At 38.4% G+C, this 16,979-nt stretch overlaps 1 protein-coding gene across 1 annotated transcript in view; it reads left to right on the forward strand.

Moving 5' to 3' along the window:
- GALNT18 (polypeptide N-acetylgalactosaminyltransferase 18) overlaps positions 1-16,979 on the forward strand; it is a 250,860-nt gene that overhangs the window by 185,320 nt on the left and 48,561 nt on the right. The window contains exons 7-9 of the mRNA XM_010563916.1: positions 3,335-3,520; positions 8,634-8,771; positions 12,909-13,004. Coding sequence (XP_010562218.1) covers positions 3,335-3,520; positions 8,634-8,771; positions 12,909-13,004 — 420 coding nt within the window. The remainder of the gene's footprint in view (positions 1-3,334; positions 3,521-8,633; positions 8,772-12,908; positions 13,005-16,979) is intronic.

The following is a 16,979-nucleotide window of genomic DNA, read 5'->3' on the forward strand; positions in this document are numbered from 1 at the left end:
TTCAAGAGGACGGTTGGTCTAAGAAGGAAAGAAAGAAAGAATGGATGGGTGTTCTTCACCTAGCTGCAAGAAATTTCCTTATTTCAAATATAATCAGGGAAGAATGAAAAAAACCTAACACTTTCTGTAGCAGTCAGTTAATCATATTATATTGTGTAGTATTCACATAATCCTCTTCAGTATAGTGTTTAATATTTAGTGTATGACTAGCAAAGCCCTTCATTCCTTGGCTGGAGATTTTGTACATGTTTTGGGGAGTTGGGAATCCAGAATCCCTTCAGATTTCAGGAGAGTTTCATGCCGTTTGAAAATCCCACTTTAAGGCCTACCTACATTTTCTTTTTTTGCAGCTGGCCTCTCCCTAAGTGCAATGAAGTGTTTGGAGAAAAGAGCTTTCTCACTGTACTGTAATCCCACTGGCAAAGAATGCTTGGGGGAGAGAAGGGTACTATGGCTTGTCCTAGATGTGACCAGCTGAGCAAGTCACGATTGTGCTTTCTGCCCTTACAAAGTATTGCATCTGCTTTCACTCTGCGAGTGCTCTGCAAGGCTTCATAGCCTACATCTAGGGTAGTGCTACTACAGGTTTAGTGCTGTAACTGCAAGCTCTGCGCACACCAACTTACAATTCCCATATCTTCAGATCACTTGTGTTTCTCATGTCTTCCTCTTTAAAAAGTCATTAAAGGACTTTTATTCGTCTTGATATGTGGAAATCATTAGCATGTATCTCTAGTCCAGTTTTGGTACATGCTAATCACATTTTCATGGATTGCAGGAGATTTTTGCTTAGAAATAATAGGATTTGGTTTTGAAGCTGTTTAATACAACCCGCCTGTTCTGTCAACATCTGTATTGACAGCTCCCTCTTAGCATTAAGTTTTTAAGTGAATCCATGGTTCTCGCAGAACAATTAGTTAGTCTTTGGAAATAGAACAAAGACTGACAGTGTCTAAGAGAAAGGAGTGGCCACCAGAGTTGATTAATTGGTGTTTATTCAGGTAGTGGGTAATTGTTATTTACAAACTATATTAAAGACTTCGTCATCTCAGGATGTTTTTGAAAACACATATGACTTCATTATAAAGTCAAATTTGATTTTACTGATTACTGAATCAGTACTAAAATTATAGATGAGTATGCTTTTGAGATTTTCAGATCCTAGAAATTTACCTGGAAATTCATCTTACTATAGACTGTGAATTTTTGGCTCAGCTTGTTGTCAAGATGGCATTCAGATGTGACTCTGAAAATCCTACAAAAGATATGGTGTTCACGTGTTAGACTTGGATCGAGGCCATTCCTAGTTAAAATGAGCAAAGGCTAGGCAGAGTAGGCAGCATATGCGGTATGTGAATTGTCTTGTCCCAGGCTAAGTTATGACCATCTCTACATCTTCCTTGTCTTTTATGATACTAATTTAAACAGTGTACAGTGAGTAACCGAAACAATTTATAGCTGGATGTCAATGCCATACTGAGAAATGGCTTGGACCAAAAGCAGGCATTGTATGAGCAAAGCCTGATGATACTTCACATTTAAACTTTATTAGGAAATGTAGCTGAACCATTTAGAACTAAATGTTTGACAAACTATTATTTTTGTTAGATCGTTAAACCGGATTGCCTACTGTATATGATATTTAGAAAGACAGGACACAAGTGTTGTTTCCAGATTTATTCTTGTGCCAGATCAATTGTCCATTTATTTTTAAGTATTTATGATCATCTCAGTTTTGCCCTAATGTTGGTAATGGTTATGTTTATTTACTCTTACGGTTTTCCAAGTTCTGGACATGGAGACATGCTGAAGTGTTTTCAGCTCCCTTGACTGTACAGTAGGTTAATGGGATAGCTCATCTTCCAGAGAGCTCTGAAAACCAAGGCTTTATCTCTTCTCCCAGCATATGCTGAATGCAATTAGGCACCAGTTCAGAAAAGGCTTTGTAAACATTCTGAATCCGTGCCACATCTTCTGGTCTCAGGAGCTGCCAAATGCCTAAATGCTGTATTCAAGCCAGATGTCTAAATACATAAAATGAATGGCTGAACAAAGTGCCTCCTTAGTAGAGCATATGCCTATAGGATGGACAGACCTGAGGGGTCACAGATCAGCTCCAGAACATGATGTTCTGCCAACCTACATCCCTGGCTACTAGGAGGGAGACCAGAATATACTGTCTCCTGGATGAGCTGTACGAGGAAGGAGCACCCCCTCACTCTCACTTTTTGCTCTCTTGGTATGGGATACCAAGCCTCAGGAATCTCTGCAGTATCATAAGGCAAACTCTGTCACTTCTTAGTGAGTACACCTGCCTCTGGGACACTGAGGTTCTTGTTCAGCAGGAGCAGTTTGAGTACATCTGGGTTTTCACCTGAGCAGCATCCACCCAACTATTATGAATGGGCTGCCTTGATCTTGTTAGGAAGTTTACATAGTACAAGGTACACAGAAGAAGAGCTTCTTTGTAAAATAACTGAAGTACTTCACTGACTGTTAAGGCTGCCAAAGTGGTTTTCTCTTTTGTTGAAAGCAGAAAGAGAGAAAATCAGAAATGGATGCAATACTTATGATTAACATTAGCTCAACTGTGGTAGTGGGCAAAACTGAAAGCAAAACTGAACCACACTTGAGCAGGTACAGTAACCTACATTATAAATGTATTATAATTTTATAAATTATATCGTGTGTGTAGTATGTAGCGTGTGTTGAAATTGTTCATAGAACATTTTCACTAGGCAGTCTTAGTCTCTGTCACTCCTTCTCAGAAGAAATAAACCTGATCCTTTCCGAGCTGTGTTTAAAACAAAGCATAAGATGCATTTATATTCCTAGTCTTCCTAGAACCTGAAGCTTTAGTGATCTTAAAAAGCTGATTGGCTTAGTTTTCTTTCTACGTAAGGCTGCCTAATTCAAGGTTCTGAATAGTGCATGTATGCATTGAGATGGACTGTGCACAATCTTAAGAGAAATGCCTGCAAGGCATTAAAACTTGAACACAGACACTATTGTTTTGGATGCCCTATAAATAATTTTATTAATAATCTTGAGAATAGCTAAATTGATCCAGGAAGTTTGTGATGAGAGGCTACTGGCAATGTAATAATTCTGTAGGAAGGTTAAGTAGTAGTAGTAATTCATGGTAAGGCAAGGTAATAACTCTCTCCTCTCACAACTGTCTAAGAAAACCCTCTGTATAGTCAAATAAGTCTTGAATAGTTATTCTCCTTTGTAACAATGACAAGCATAGAGATAAAATAATTTCAGCGTATTTATTAAAGGATAGCAGTGATGTAGGGTGCTCTCACTAGCAGAATGTCTTTTTTCCTACTAGGTATGGCAGTGTGGAGGAACTGTTGAGGTTCTACCTTGCTCCAGGATTGCCCACATTGAAAGAGCACATAAACCATACACAGAAGACCTAACTGCTCATGTCCGGAGAAATGCACTAAGGGTGGCTGAAGTCTGGATGGATGAATTTAAGAGCCATGTCTATATGGCATGGAACATACCCCAGGAGGTGAGTCACAAAGACTGGTGTTTACAAGCTTTGGATTTAGATCCTTTTGGGTTTGGTTCCTACTCCGAATTTTCATTTTTCTGCTAGGATTTTGTTATTTGTATACACATATGTATGTATTTATGTCTTACATATAGGCATAAGATATGCCTACACCTACACACTTATATATATAAATACATATGTATTTGTGTCTTATTCTACAATAATTTCTTTGTCTTCAGGTTCCTTAAAAATTTATTTCTTGTCAAGTTCATCATCCTCACTGATGACTCTTCATGGAGTTTTTAATCTAGTAGCTGCAGAAATGTGGAAAAAAGAGGCATCAAATCTATATTACATATCTTATTTTGAATTTAAGTTTCTTATTTACCCTCAGCTATAATTCTGCCAGATTTGTGAGGGAAGTCCTGCCAAGGGGTGTTAACATCTATCAGTTCAAGTGTGGGTGTATCACTCTTGAGTAATTTCACATCAGAGTAAGGGTGGCTGGATGTCTTGACATATGGCAGAATCTAGCTGCAACTCCCTTTTGGCCTGCTTGTCCAGATTTCTTTTCCATAGATGAGCAATGATTGGTCCATTTTGTATTGAAAAGATAATGTCAGATGGCTAACCTGAGAGTTCAGTATGACGTCTGATTTTAGTTGTTCTTCACTTCTGTAGTCAATCACATTTAATCTATGAACTCTTAAGAGCTATAGGGACCTGTTCTAGAAAATATTCAGGATCCATGTAGAGGGTGGAAACCATGGCTATAGTTGAATTTGAGGTTTGACTTACAGTGTACTGTTCTCGTTACAGCAAAAGCAAATTTTCTAGATTTAATTAATTAGCTTGGTCATTTATTTTTTCTTTAATAAAATCTCTCTGAGTCTTTTTGCAACTGTTCAGAGAAACTGGTTTTGCAGTGATTTCTGGTTCAAGAAATAAGATGCTGTACTTCTCTTCCTTTAGTTTAATAAGGAAAAAAGGTTAGAAACCAAAAACCAGCTAGATATATCAATGCTGATGTTGATTCAGCTGCTTTCAATAGTTTCCTTCATCTCTCAGGGTTAAAATTAAGTAATTTTGGTGAAGTGGGGAAGAATTGTCGTATTTTCAGGTTACAGAATTAGCCACATAATATACCATGAAAGCACCAGGAAAAAATCCTCTATGATCTGATATAGGGAAAGGAGGTTTCTGGAAGACAGTCCCTTGTTCACAGAATCCAAGCTACCCTTTAAGTGTCCCTGTTTTGAGTAGTCGCACAGCAGTGCATACAAGAATAAAGACATTTCTGGAAGATAGGGTTACTTATTTTACATCAAAACAATTTCAAATGAATTTTATTTGTGATTAACCTGATAGATTTAAATTTCAGTTTCTATTTTTTATTGTTAGTTATTTTCCTGAAGATTGGTTGATCTTCATTGATTGATCAAGTTTCAGTATTTTGACTTGCAAACATAGCATTAACACAAAACTTAGAAATTCCTTTTGCTAACATATATTTGCATAATATTCATCCAGATGTGATGGTGGTGGTTCTTAATCTTGTGCAAAGTTGATATCTGAACGCAATTTGGAAATCATATTCATAAAGAATACAAAGATAAGTTGTTATTTTTGCTTGTTAAATGGAAATTTAACAAGTAATAACACAGTCTTGACTGTGCCAATAGATCAGAAAAAAAAAAGCCTGTTATGATCAATTTAAAACTCATTTATTCAACAAAGGGAAGAGATATGTGTTATTAAACAAAGGAAAAATAAATGCAGTGTGTGGATTGAACCGATTTCTTCAGGTCACAGAGTGCATCAGGGTGTTTGCATGGTAGATCTTGTACTGCCAAAACTGATTTTGTTCATAGTTTTGAAGACGAATAACAAGTTTTCTTACTACTTCAACCTCCAGTCATTTTCCTACCACAAATGTACTAATCATTGCACTGAACTGCCTGAATAAATTGCAATGCAGATTATATTCTCTCTTCATCTTCTCAAAGGCTACTGCTGTCAAGCCGTAGAGCAGACTTAAAAGCTGGAAATGGCAAGTGCTAAATCAGCTTTTAATAGTGGTAGCCTCTTCTGTAATGTAATGAGATGCCTCTGTTGTAGGGGGAAATCTATTACTGCATGTATGTACGGAACCTGTAGCACAAAGAACCTTCATTTGTATTTCTCACCGCTGTAGGAAACCAAATAAACACGCACATATAAAAGATAGGAGACAGCTTAGTTTCCCCGGTTGTAACAGGCCTATAAAGCCTGAATCTACTCATTACCTAGTTAATTGCTACAGGATGTTCAGAGGCAGTACGGCACCTTTGTGATCATCAGAAGGCTTTCCTGTCAGACGGGGTCAGTGACTTACAGCTGGGTACATTCAAGTGTTGTTCACCCAGCTTCCATCTTTTGCCATGTGGAAAATAGGAAAGGACTTAGAAGAGTGTCGGGGCTCTGTTTTGTTCTGACAGCCTGCCAGGTGCTCGAGTGTCCCAAATCAGTTGTGTAATTTGAAGCTAGCTGTGTTCATTGTGTGAGGCCTGGTGCCAAGAATCAGGGGAAGAGCTCCGAAGACCTGGGACCTCCTTTTCCTTTCCCATGCTAAACTTTGCGAGTACTGAACTGATTGTAGAGCAGAATTAAGGAATTTTAAATTAAGGAAAGCTTTTAGCCTTTTAAGGGAAAGAGGAAAATACAGTACAAAATTACATTCCCAAGCACTGTAAATGAATCAGTCAGTATAAAGAAAACCTACATCATTAGTGGGAGTCCTCTTTTATACATCAAAAGGTTAGGAGCAATGCAGTCTCTGGTTGGTATAGAAACACCAGTAGAAAGAGGGAATATTCAGTGTAAAGCAGCAACCTAAAAAATAACTTTGAGCTTGTGGAACACTTGTAATACAGACTTCCAGTAGGCAGGGGGCAAAGAGATGGTGGATGAAAAAGGCTGGGCATGGATTAGGTCAAATTTAGATATCAGACTGGATGGCAATATTTCTGTTTCATCTTCGCCTACCTCAAGATTAAATTAAAGGTGAAATACCAAAGAAGAACAATTTTCAAATCAAACTTAGCTTCAGCTTAGGCAAAAAGATGCTGAGACATCATTGTGAGAGACGTGCAGAGAGGAGAGACAGAGCATAGCCAAATATTGGTACACAAGTGGATAACTACAGGAGTAATTCTCTATCTGGAAGCTGATGAAATAGTGCACTGGTAATGGACTGAGTAGGTAATAGAAACGTATTCAGTTACAACAGTCAGGACTTTCCATGAAATATGTTATTCCAAAATGTTAACCACAGGACCTGTTTTCTTCCATGAAAGAATTCCCAGATCTCCAAGAAGCCCCATAGTCAGATGTTTCCAAAGGTTTTAGTCTTTGAGAGCTAATAATAATAAAAAGGAGTTAGACTCATTTGGCACTGTGCTGTGACTGTCCTCTTGGGATCTCTGTGGGTGGCTCTGAAGTACTAAGCGCTTCATATGGCAATCTCAGATACCATGGTGATTTCTGCATTGCAACTACTTAGATAAATAGATTCAGAAAAGCACTTAAAACCCAAAGGAAAAAAGAATTCAAGTCCCAGAAGCAAGAGCTGTGCTCTCCTTGTGTCCTCCCCTATGTTTCGGGGGTGTGGACCAATTTAGTACCTGATCCCAGGAATCCTTGTTAGTGCTGGAAGTCAAATGTCTGTGAGCTGGCATCCTCCTTTTCCTTCACACGAGTGGAAGATACACTGGCAAGTGCAAGTGCAGCCAGAGCGGCGCATGCGCGGGATTTGTCCATGGGACCAGTTGGTTGTCTTGCAGCACCCTACACCATGTTCCTCTATCTAGTCACTTGCTAGAAAAGTCAGGAAAAAATGGTCGCTTAAGGAATAGTTCCACATAAAGTTTTATGAATGGTATAGGGCTTGAGGGGAGGGGAATCATCATTTTTAAGGATTAACTTGATTTATGCCTGTTTATGCCAGACCTCAGTTTCCTACTTTTTAGTATACTTTGCTAATGTGGAAGTCAGTTTTACTTTAGTTAGAAAATGCTTCCATAATAAAATATACTTGTTCTAGATTAACAATAATTCAGTGCTTTGGGATGTAAGAAGCAGTCGTTGCTTCAGCAGCTTATAAACCTCGGTACGTATAAAGATACCTTTTTGATGTGTAACTAAGAAAATTCAATGCTTCCAATGTTATTTTTAAATCATATTTGGTGGCTGCCAAAATCTTCAGGGTGTTTATGGCCCAGTAAAGACTGTTGTTTAAGTCGATAGATTATAGGATTTCTCTATGAAAATTTATTTATCCTGAATTTTATTCTGAGGCAGAAGTGGTAGAACACAGTGTGGACCAAAATGTCTCATTTTACTTTCTGTCAAATAGCAGCCACGGATTTGCACTTAGATCCCTCTCTCAAATTTCCGTTGCATGATTTTAATGTGATAAATTATTGATTTTTATATACAGGGACTTTATGAAACTCACGCGTTATGATCTGCTCTTATGATAAGCAGAAACTAGGTTAGCCAGAAATGTAAAGGAGAATAAAAATTGGGGGAGAGAATATTCTGGAATTGCTTTTAACAAAAATAGCAACTTCTCTTTTTACGTTACAAGAGAAATTTAATAAGCAATGCTTCAGAAAGGTGAGCAGAGCTTCTGCTCTTTGCAGTGAAGCAGTAAACGCAGGCTTCAGAAATGGCCAGAAAGTGTCATATACTAACGATTAGGCCACAGTGAGACGCCAGCAATAAAGTGGTTTCTAGGGTAACTTGCTACTTCCTGCCAATTACTTTTGGATTTGGAAAGTGCCAGGAAATTAGAGAACAACAGTGATACTCCTTGGAAGCTAGATCTAAACCCCACTGAAGTCAATAGGAGTGGTTCCATTGACCAAAGACGACTTTGAAAGAGACCCCGCCATGGTGACCTGTATCATGTTTAATTGGGGCACTTACAGAGTGTGTGTGGGTAACAGATGTACTTCGCAACCAAAAGCTGATAATTATCATAGGTCATAATCATCTTTGCAATGAGGGAGACTATGGATGATTAGTTTACACAGAGGTGTATCGCTGATGTCTTTTCTGCTTTTTCTGTCCTTTGTTTTATGTGCAGGACTCTGGAATTGATATTGGTGATATTTCTGAGAGGAAGGCCTTGAGGAAAAAGCTCCAGTGCAAGACCTTTAGGTGGTATCTTGTCAGCGTGTATCCAGAAATGAGAATGTATTCAGATACTGTCGCCTATGGGGTGGTAAGGAACTTGTTTACATTTCCAGTTCTAAAAAGGTGGGGGAGAAAGGTGTCATAGTGGAAGCAGTTCATGAGGACAATGCCTGGCTCGAAGTAGAAGAATCAGATAAACTTGAAGTCGCTAGTTAAATAATTCGTTAGACTGGTTAGCTGACAGAGACAGCTGCTCTGCTGTAGTTTATGCTGAGGTATTCTGAACGTTATCTTCCTCCCTGATTTTTTGTTTGTTTGTTTGTTTCATGGCTTGCATTCCACTCAGAGATACCCAAGGCATGATTTTTTACACATGTTGGAGTTGTCAGTTGGAAGGTTTGTGGCAGCAGGTGAATGAACAAAACAGGCTCAGGATTTCAACTGCAAGCTTCTTAATATTGTACCCAGAACCTCAATGCCTGTATTTTGGGATCATCTTCATCATTACTTGTGTGACAGTAGTACCCGTCTATGTTGAAATCACGCTTGAGTTGTACTGTGCTAATTAAAGCCCCTAGAAAACTGGCAATCTAAACAGTGAGGGCAGGTGTGCATGACATTGAAGATGAGCACAGCAAGTTACTATGGGCCCATAAGCTAGTAGAGCTAGGACATCCTTTTCACATTCTCTATCCAGTGTCATAGTCACAAAAATTGATTCCTGTGAATTAAATTCACCTTTTTGCATGCAAGTCCCAATTAGGAAACATAACTAGTAAGAGCAGATTATACAAGTGAAAGATTTGGGTTGAGACATTCCTCCTCAAAAAGAAGTCTGAGTTACGCAGTTTGCCAGGCTCTGAGAAGACCCTTGAAGGTGCCGTAGAGCAGCTGCTCTGTTTTGGCAAATGAAATGATTGTATGCCCCACAAAGTTCCATGACCCCTTTGATGATCAACTGATGATCAAAAATTATCATGCTGGCTTTTCATACAATCAAAAAAGCGAAGAAAAACACTTCCAACAAAGGTTTAGGTCATTGTTAAATGCATGAGATAATGGTTACCTTCCAAAGTAGTTCAGAACAATGCCAAAATCACCCCCACACCCACCTGTGTTCAAGGAGCCTCTTCCATAGACTGTGTGGAATTGCCCTCAGCAACGCCATGATCTAATCAGGTGCGGAGTTTCCTCAGGAGAAGGAGGCATAGCAGCTAACAGGTGCATGGTTCTGCTTGTAGGTACCTCTGGCTAAAAAGTCTTTGATTGCAGGTAGAAGTGATACTAGATAAAAAAAGGAAGACCAGTGGAATAGCTAAGGTACTTCTTGTGTAGTCTCAGGATTAACTCCACATCATGTAAGTCGAAATAAAAATCAGCGAACAGGCACCCTATGAATTTATATTCTGCTGAAACTTTTTCATTAGCCTTTGAAGGTTCCTTGCTGGCAATGTACAAACCAAAAAGAATCAGAAGAGTTTGTTACAGAAATACTGAACTCACTGGTCAGCAGAACATGCATAATAATGCACATGAGGCAGTCTTTTGTCTGTGGTATGAAAGTAGCCTCATCAGTTAAGAAAGGTGTGAGGAGTAAGTCTTATTTCATCATTTGTACTATCACAAAAGAAGTAGTGGACAGCTATGGTAACGTATCTGTACAGGTAAAGGGGGAGTGTTTTATGAAATACACAGCTTACTGTTTTATGAAATACTATTGTATGAAAGAAAAAGTGCCCCAGTCTTTTTAGTAAAAGAATTGCTTGGATCTCTAATCTTCCTTCATGTCTGCTTTCCTGTTCACTTGAATGTCTTATAATGGAGAAAGATGTGGTATTTCAAAGCAAGCCAGCTGCTTGCATATTCTCTGAGTGCTTCCATTCATCAACTGTATTCATTTTTTTTGGTAGAAAATAGAGATATTGCTACTATAGGATTATCATTAATTTAAAAAAAAAACTGAGTAATTACAAAAGTTCTCTGAATAGAGGTGAGGGTTAGGTATCACCACCCACATTTACTTCCTGAATCCTAAATTTCCTCCCGTTTTGTGAGAGTTAGGAAAATAGTTGTATCATTCATATCTAGTTTATGCTGTGGCATATAGCTAGGATTAGGGTTGGTGGCAGAGTAAAGGTTTGGGAACCAAATTTCTTTCTGAATTCTGCAGTACCCTCAGAGTTAGGAGAAAGCGATGTCAGTGGACCACAAGCTGATGTATTTAGTGTAGCAACTGGCTGCCTGACTTCAGCTTCACGTTTGAGATAATTTTGCAAATTCAAAATTTCAGTAGTCTAGTTTATCTCTGTGTCCTGTAAGGGTCTTAAGTTTGAAAGGGAGCAAATGGCAGTATTGACTAATTATTTCCGTTTTTCAGCGTGGGGACTGGTGACCTGGTTATATTTTGGGTTGTAATAAAGTCTTGGTAGTCTAAAACTGCATTATCCAAGTTAATTGTTGGTTGCCACAAAGCCACTAGATTTTGGAAAGGGATGGTTCCTAAGAGTCTGGGCCTCAGATTTTGAAACAGCATTATTAGTTAACAGGCCAGTGGCTTTTTTGTTTTTCTGTTTTCTGTAAGGATCATTTCTCTTGTCATTGGGATAAGAGTTTGAGAAATTAAATCTGAAGAGTTCATTTTATTTTTTTGTTTTCAAGATTCATAAGAGGACGACTGGTGTTAAAAGGAATATAGTGTTTTGTCTCTTTCTGTAGTCCCTGATCACCAGACTGCTGCTGCTAGGGTTAGGGTCATGTTTCTTTTTAGAGCTTGGGACTCTAAAGTCTCTGTATCTGTTTTACTGCTGGGTTGGCCCTCTCAGCTAAGTCGTGTGCTAATTTTGGTCAAGGCAAATTTTTTTGCTTCCTTTACTATGGGGATTGTTGTGGAAAAGGTTATAACATTAGGGCTAGAACAAGCATTAGAATTTGAGTTTGTGGAAGAAGTTTTGAAAAGCCGAAGGTAGTGATGGATACAGGCATGAATTAATAAGGCTGATATTTATCATTCATTTGGATAGAGAGTGGTGCCTAATATCTGATTACAATTAGAGTCATGGTTGTGGTTATGTTTATGGCTAAGAAATACAAAGCTTTGAGAGAGGAAACTATCTAATTCTCAAGGCTTGTGGCTAAGAATAAGGGCAGTATTGATACCTAACACATATTTTCTCTTCAATGCTGAGATTTGTCCTGTCTGTTATTGAAATTAGAGTTACATTTGGAGTTGGAAATCTTGTAGAGATGAGTTCATGCTTTTGATTTTATTCACTGCCTGGCTTCAGTCACTCACTTGTCCACACTTCTTACATACTAGTGCATTTCTAGACTTCCTTTCTAAGCATATCAATTTGTTTTCCTCAAAGGAGGCCCCTGTACACAGCTGACAGGACTGCTTAGGTAATCACAGATGGTTGCAAACCACATCACCTCTTCACTCCCTCCATCAGACAATTCTCTCATGTTCTCTGAACTGATCTTATACCACTGAACACCTTTATACATGCCCAAGGGTAGGCAATCCACATCTTTGGCCTCACACTCTAAAGAGACCTTCCAGCTATCTGTGCTCATTAATTTAGCACTTCACTTTCAGAAAATTCTGTCTCAGCATTGCACAGTAATATATAGGGCTTTGTGATGAACAGGGCCAAGTACTTTGCAGTCTGTTCATAGCTGGATTGCTGTGCGTGGGTTAGCCCAGAATAATGCAAAGAAGAGCTAGTGCATACCAATTGGCCAGAAGTCTCTAAGCATCAGTAGAAAGGATTTTTTTGAATTATTTCCAGAAATCAGAAGACTCTTCTGAGTGATTCTGAAAAACTGTTTAATTACAGGGCTTTCTCCTATGTTTGAAACTCCATCCGTACTGCTCCACTAGCTGCACTGATAAAAAAATTCTTTTGTATATAGTGTGTACCACAGATTCATTAGACTTAATATTTTAAAAATGTATATCAAAAATCATTGTTACCTCTGAAGGCTTTTTGAAATCTACCCTCCCTGAAACCTTGTGCAATGTTATTGAAATCAGTAGTGTTAGATTATCTACAAGGAAGAATTTAGACCAGGTGCTTTCTCTTCAATATCTTCACTGCAACAAGTATTTTTAATTTTGTGTATTTCCGTGTTCAACTACATATGATTTTTTTGCAAAGAAAATAATCACACCATCTTTTTCTTATGTAAGATGTGCTTGATTTATTTTTCTTTCTGTTTATTTTAGCTGCAGAATTCCCTGAAAAGTGATTTGTGCCTTGATCAAGGGCCAGACACGGAGAATATCCCAATCATGTATATTTGCCATGGAATGACACCACAGGTTAGTTTGTCTAATGATCTCTGATATTGCTGCTGCTCTTAGTAGACTGTGTAGGAGGAACCATCTTGTACCTGTCATTGTTTTCCTGCAACAATACCTCTGTAAGCTGTTTAGTAGCTCTTTTATAGAAAGCTAGAACATTATTTCTGCTGTAAATTGAGAATCACTGGTACATTAGCACTTTGACAGTGAAGTTTGTTTATTCATTTTGAAAGAATGTAAGGAATATGAGAGTCAGCACTGACCCAGATTTGTTGATAAAAGCTTTCATTTCTGATCTTTAACTGTGCATGCCATATGAATGAAACAATGCATTTTAAAACATTTTACATACATACATATGTATACTCAACTCACAGTTTATTTACACATCTGAAGCAACATCTTTTTTACTTGATGCATTTTCTGTCTCATTTTCACAAATCTGCAATGTACAGCCACCTTCTTCACACCATACAGCTGTGTCAAATTCCACACACTGCTCTTGTGAAAGCCCTTCTTCTAAAGCTCCTTTTTTTTTTCTCTGCTGTTGTCCTGTTACTCTAGCATGTGCCAAAGACTCAAATTACCAAAACCTTTCCATTGTCTTACACAACAGCTGGATTTAACTTGGTAAACACAAGGGTTAAGACATTGTATCTCCCCAAGTAGCTCAGTATATGGGCATAGGTGAAAGTGTTTCTAGACAAATCTTGACCGTAAAAATAACATCACATGGTCTAGAACATGCTTGTCAAAGACAGATGTGCAGATTACCTAACTCTGAAAAGTAACATAAGCAAAAATGACATAAAGGAAATAGATGTATTTGTGGGAGTGACTGAAGAAACTGAAAAATCCCTCCAGTTTGAATCACTTTTTTCTCTGACTACCTTTTATATTTGTTTTCTCAGAAGGACCCTATTATGCTCCACTTAAGTTATGCATTGTGGTTTTACCCATGGAATTGTCAGTTACATAATTTGACTATACAGCAAATGAATCCTCCTAATATCTCAGAAATAAACACAGAGCAACAAGGTAATCTTGTCCTCTGTACCTGGATCTCATAGTGACCTGGAAACATAAGTTTGGTGAAATGCAGATATGATTCTACACTTCCTTGCCAAGTTACACGTGCTGCAAACTGTGTTCTGTGCTGGCTTCCTTCGCTGAGGGCCTTTAATATTGATCACTAGTGGCATCATGCTTGAGTAAATTATGAATGATGAAGACAAAAATATCTGAAAATCCCATCCATCAGACTCGCTCACTGCATAGGCTGTGGCTTATTTGTCACATAATTATGTGGTAACCACTGTTTGCCTCCAGGAGGTTTTTAAGCTAGTCCTCAGTGTTCGCTAAGGAACTGTGTAATTCACCCATGCGCCAGAGCCATTATTCTTCATCTTCTGGGAGGACGCCATAACTCTCTTCTGGCATATCATCTGTGATAACAACACACTACAGGCATGGCTGTAAATTCCAATTAGAAATTTTAATTATAGTTGAGACAAACAACAACAAAAGTCACTTCAATTAGCACAGTTCAGTATTCACCAGATCAAAAACTACCTTTGAACGTCAGATAAGGTTCTGTTTAAATGACATAGCAGCAAATAAATGACAGAGGGGAAAAAAGGCAAGGGAGACTTTTCTTGCCAAGATTCCGCTCCTTTCATAATTACAAAGTTGTGTCTCCTTCCCATTACTATGTATTTAATTTTGTAACTAATGATGTTAAAAACAACCCCCAAAAAGGCCCATATATAAGCAAGATCCTGGTAATGAGTGAGAACTTTCTTTAAAAAAGGAGTAGACTTTCTCTTTGTTAGGGATTATGGTATTAACAGGGAAAGCACTAACAAACACTATTTGGCATGCTACTATGAGATTTCCATTGCACATATTGCATCTCTTGGTTAAGCAGAGCTGCAGCCATTTACATTTCCTCTAGCATATTGGAAATATATGAATAAGCACTACTTTTAATCTTGGTGAACCTGCCAGTAACCACAAAAGATATTGGTGAGATGCTAATTTTATTCTAGTAGTGGTGAAATGCTATATAAAGGGGGGTATTTTGCCCATCTGGCAGTCCTTATCAAAATAGATCAGTCAAAAAGATTAGTCCCCTGATTCAGGACTGCTTGTATAACTGAGGGTTTTGGTGATGCCATTCTTAGCTCTGGTGCAAATTTTTACTGTTGCAGCTATACCATTTATGGTTTTAGAGCTGCCACCGTGGAGGACTTTGCACAATTGCATCTAGATGTGTATTAATATATCTGGCTGCCAGGAACCATTCCCTCATAGGCAGTTTAGGTTGCTGTTCTTAGTTACTGTTGTAGCCTCTCTTCTAAATCGGGTAACTTCCTTTTTTTTTTTTTTTTTTTTCCCCACTAACCTCTTTCAGATGTTTTGTGATTTTCATCTTTTTGCATGGGAAATGGCTTAGGTGGGGTGTTTGACATCAACTGATAGTTTCAGAATTGTACATATGGCTACTGTTTTCTTTTAGCATGTTTTATACAAGAAAGAAATCATTGAAGTCAACAGAAAGGGAATTAAAAATCCATGCTCCATTTTTTGCAGACAATATCGAGAACATCATGTGTAGTTTCATAATTAAAAGCAGTAGAAAATGGCAAGGAAATATCCTCAAATATTGCAATGAAATGATCAGAAATAATTTTTCCTGCCATACTTCAGTTTCATGTTAAATAGACATCAGAATTAGTGACGGTAAGACTGCTGTGATTCAGATTTCCCAACCTTTCAGCAATCCACTCCGTATGTCTACTGTAAGTAACATTAGCATATTCGTAGTTCATTCCTGCAAGTATCTTAGAGTGCTTTATAACTGTGTTTATTTTGTAGTACTGTTCTACAAATAGAGAAACTGATGCAAATCTTACATGTGGTTAAATAGTAGGATGGAATGGAAAATCAGAACATAATCTGTCTGTTTCCTTAGTCCTCTGATACTACTAATGAGAAAGAATTTCTCACAGCACGTTATTTGGCTTGGTCTGAAAAGACAGAGGGCACTTGAAAAACTAGAATTTGCGATTAGCTATGTTTTGTACCCTTTTCCTGTCCTCAGACAGTGCTTCCTGGGGATAGCTGTATTTTGTCCTGGTCCCCAGGAGCCTGGACACTTGAGGAGTTATGATACCATCCACTGAGTAGAGCAACTTGCACGGTCAACCAGTGAAAAAAACAGAACAGGTGGCAATTCTCCAAGGCATTCTCATGAATCTAAGGGAAGAATTGCTATTACATTAGTAAGAATTATTTCATTACAAAATGTTGCCCAGATAATTATAGATTCTCTTGAGAACTTCTCTGTCTTTCTAAGTGGTAGCATCTGAACAGCATAACTTTCTAAGTTGCTCATCCTCCGCTGATCTGCTGCTGCTGGACTGTATTGCTTCCTAAGCATCACATCCTTCCATTTCTGCCTTTGGTCGCTATCTGTCCAAAATAAACACTGTTGTTACTATTCCCATGTGTACAGCAACATACAGTATGTTGGTGTAATTTCCCAGACTCGTCAGCAAGAACATCACTATCACACCTGAGCATCTGCTATTACTTCTCATAGCCACCATGGGTACCGGCCAGCTATTAGATGTGCCTGAAGCAAGGCCGTAAGGTGGTTTTAGTACCTTTGGTGTGCTGATGGTCAACTGTTTGGAAAGGGCTTTTAGTGTATGTCTTAGCCTGCCATATCAAGCCTCCTCTGCTGTGCAGTGCTGCTGCTTCTTAGAACGGCTGAACAAAACTGACTTTTGCAACTATTAAAATAGCTAACATAGTAAATGCAACATGGTAAAACAGTTAACAACAGTAGTTAAAATAGGTTCCTACCACACCATTCAGTGGTGGTAAAAATCATGTTGCTTTAATTGCATGAGAACAGCTCAGAGGCAAAGCACAACAGCCCACAGTTGTTCTTGGCCAAAGAGACTACACTGGAGACAGCTGCGGGGT

This window comes from Haliaeetus leucocephalus, unplaced genomic scaffold (genome assembly GCF_000737465.1).
Source record: "Haliaeetus leucocephalus isolate CR32 unplaced genomic scaffold, Haliaeetus_leucocephalus-4.0 Scaffold173, whole genome shotgun sequence".
NCBI lineage: Eukaryota > Metazoa > Chordata > Aves > Accipitriformes > Accipitridae > Haliaeetus > Haliaeetus leucocephalus.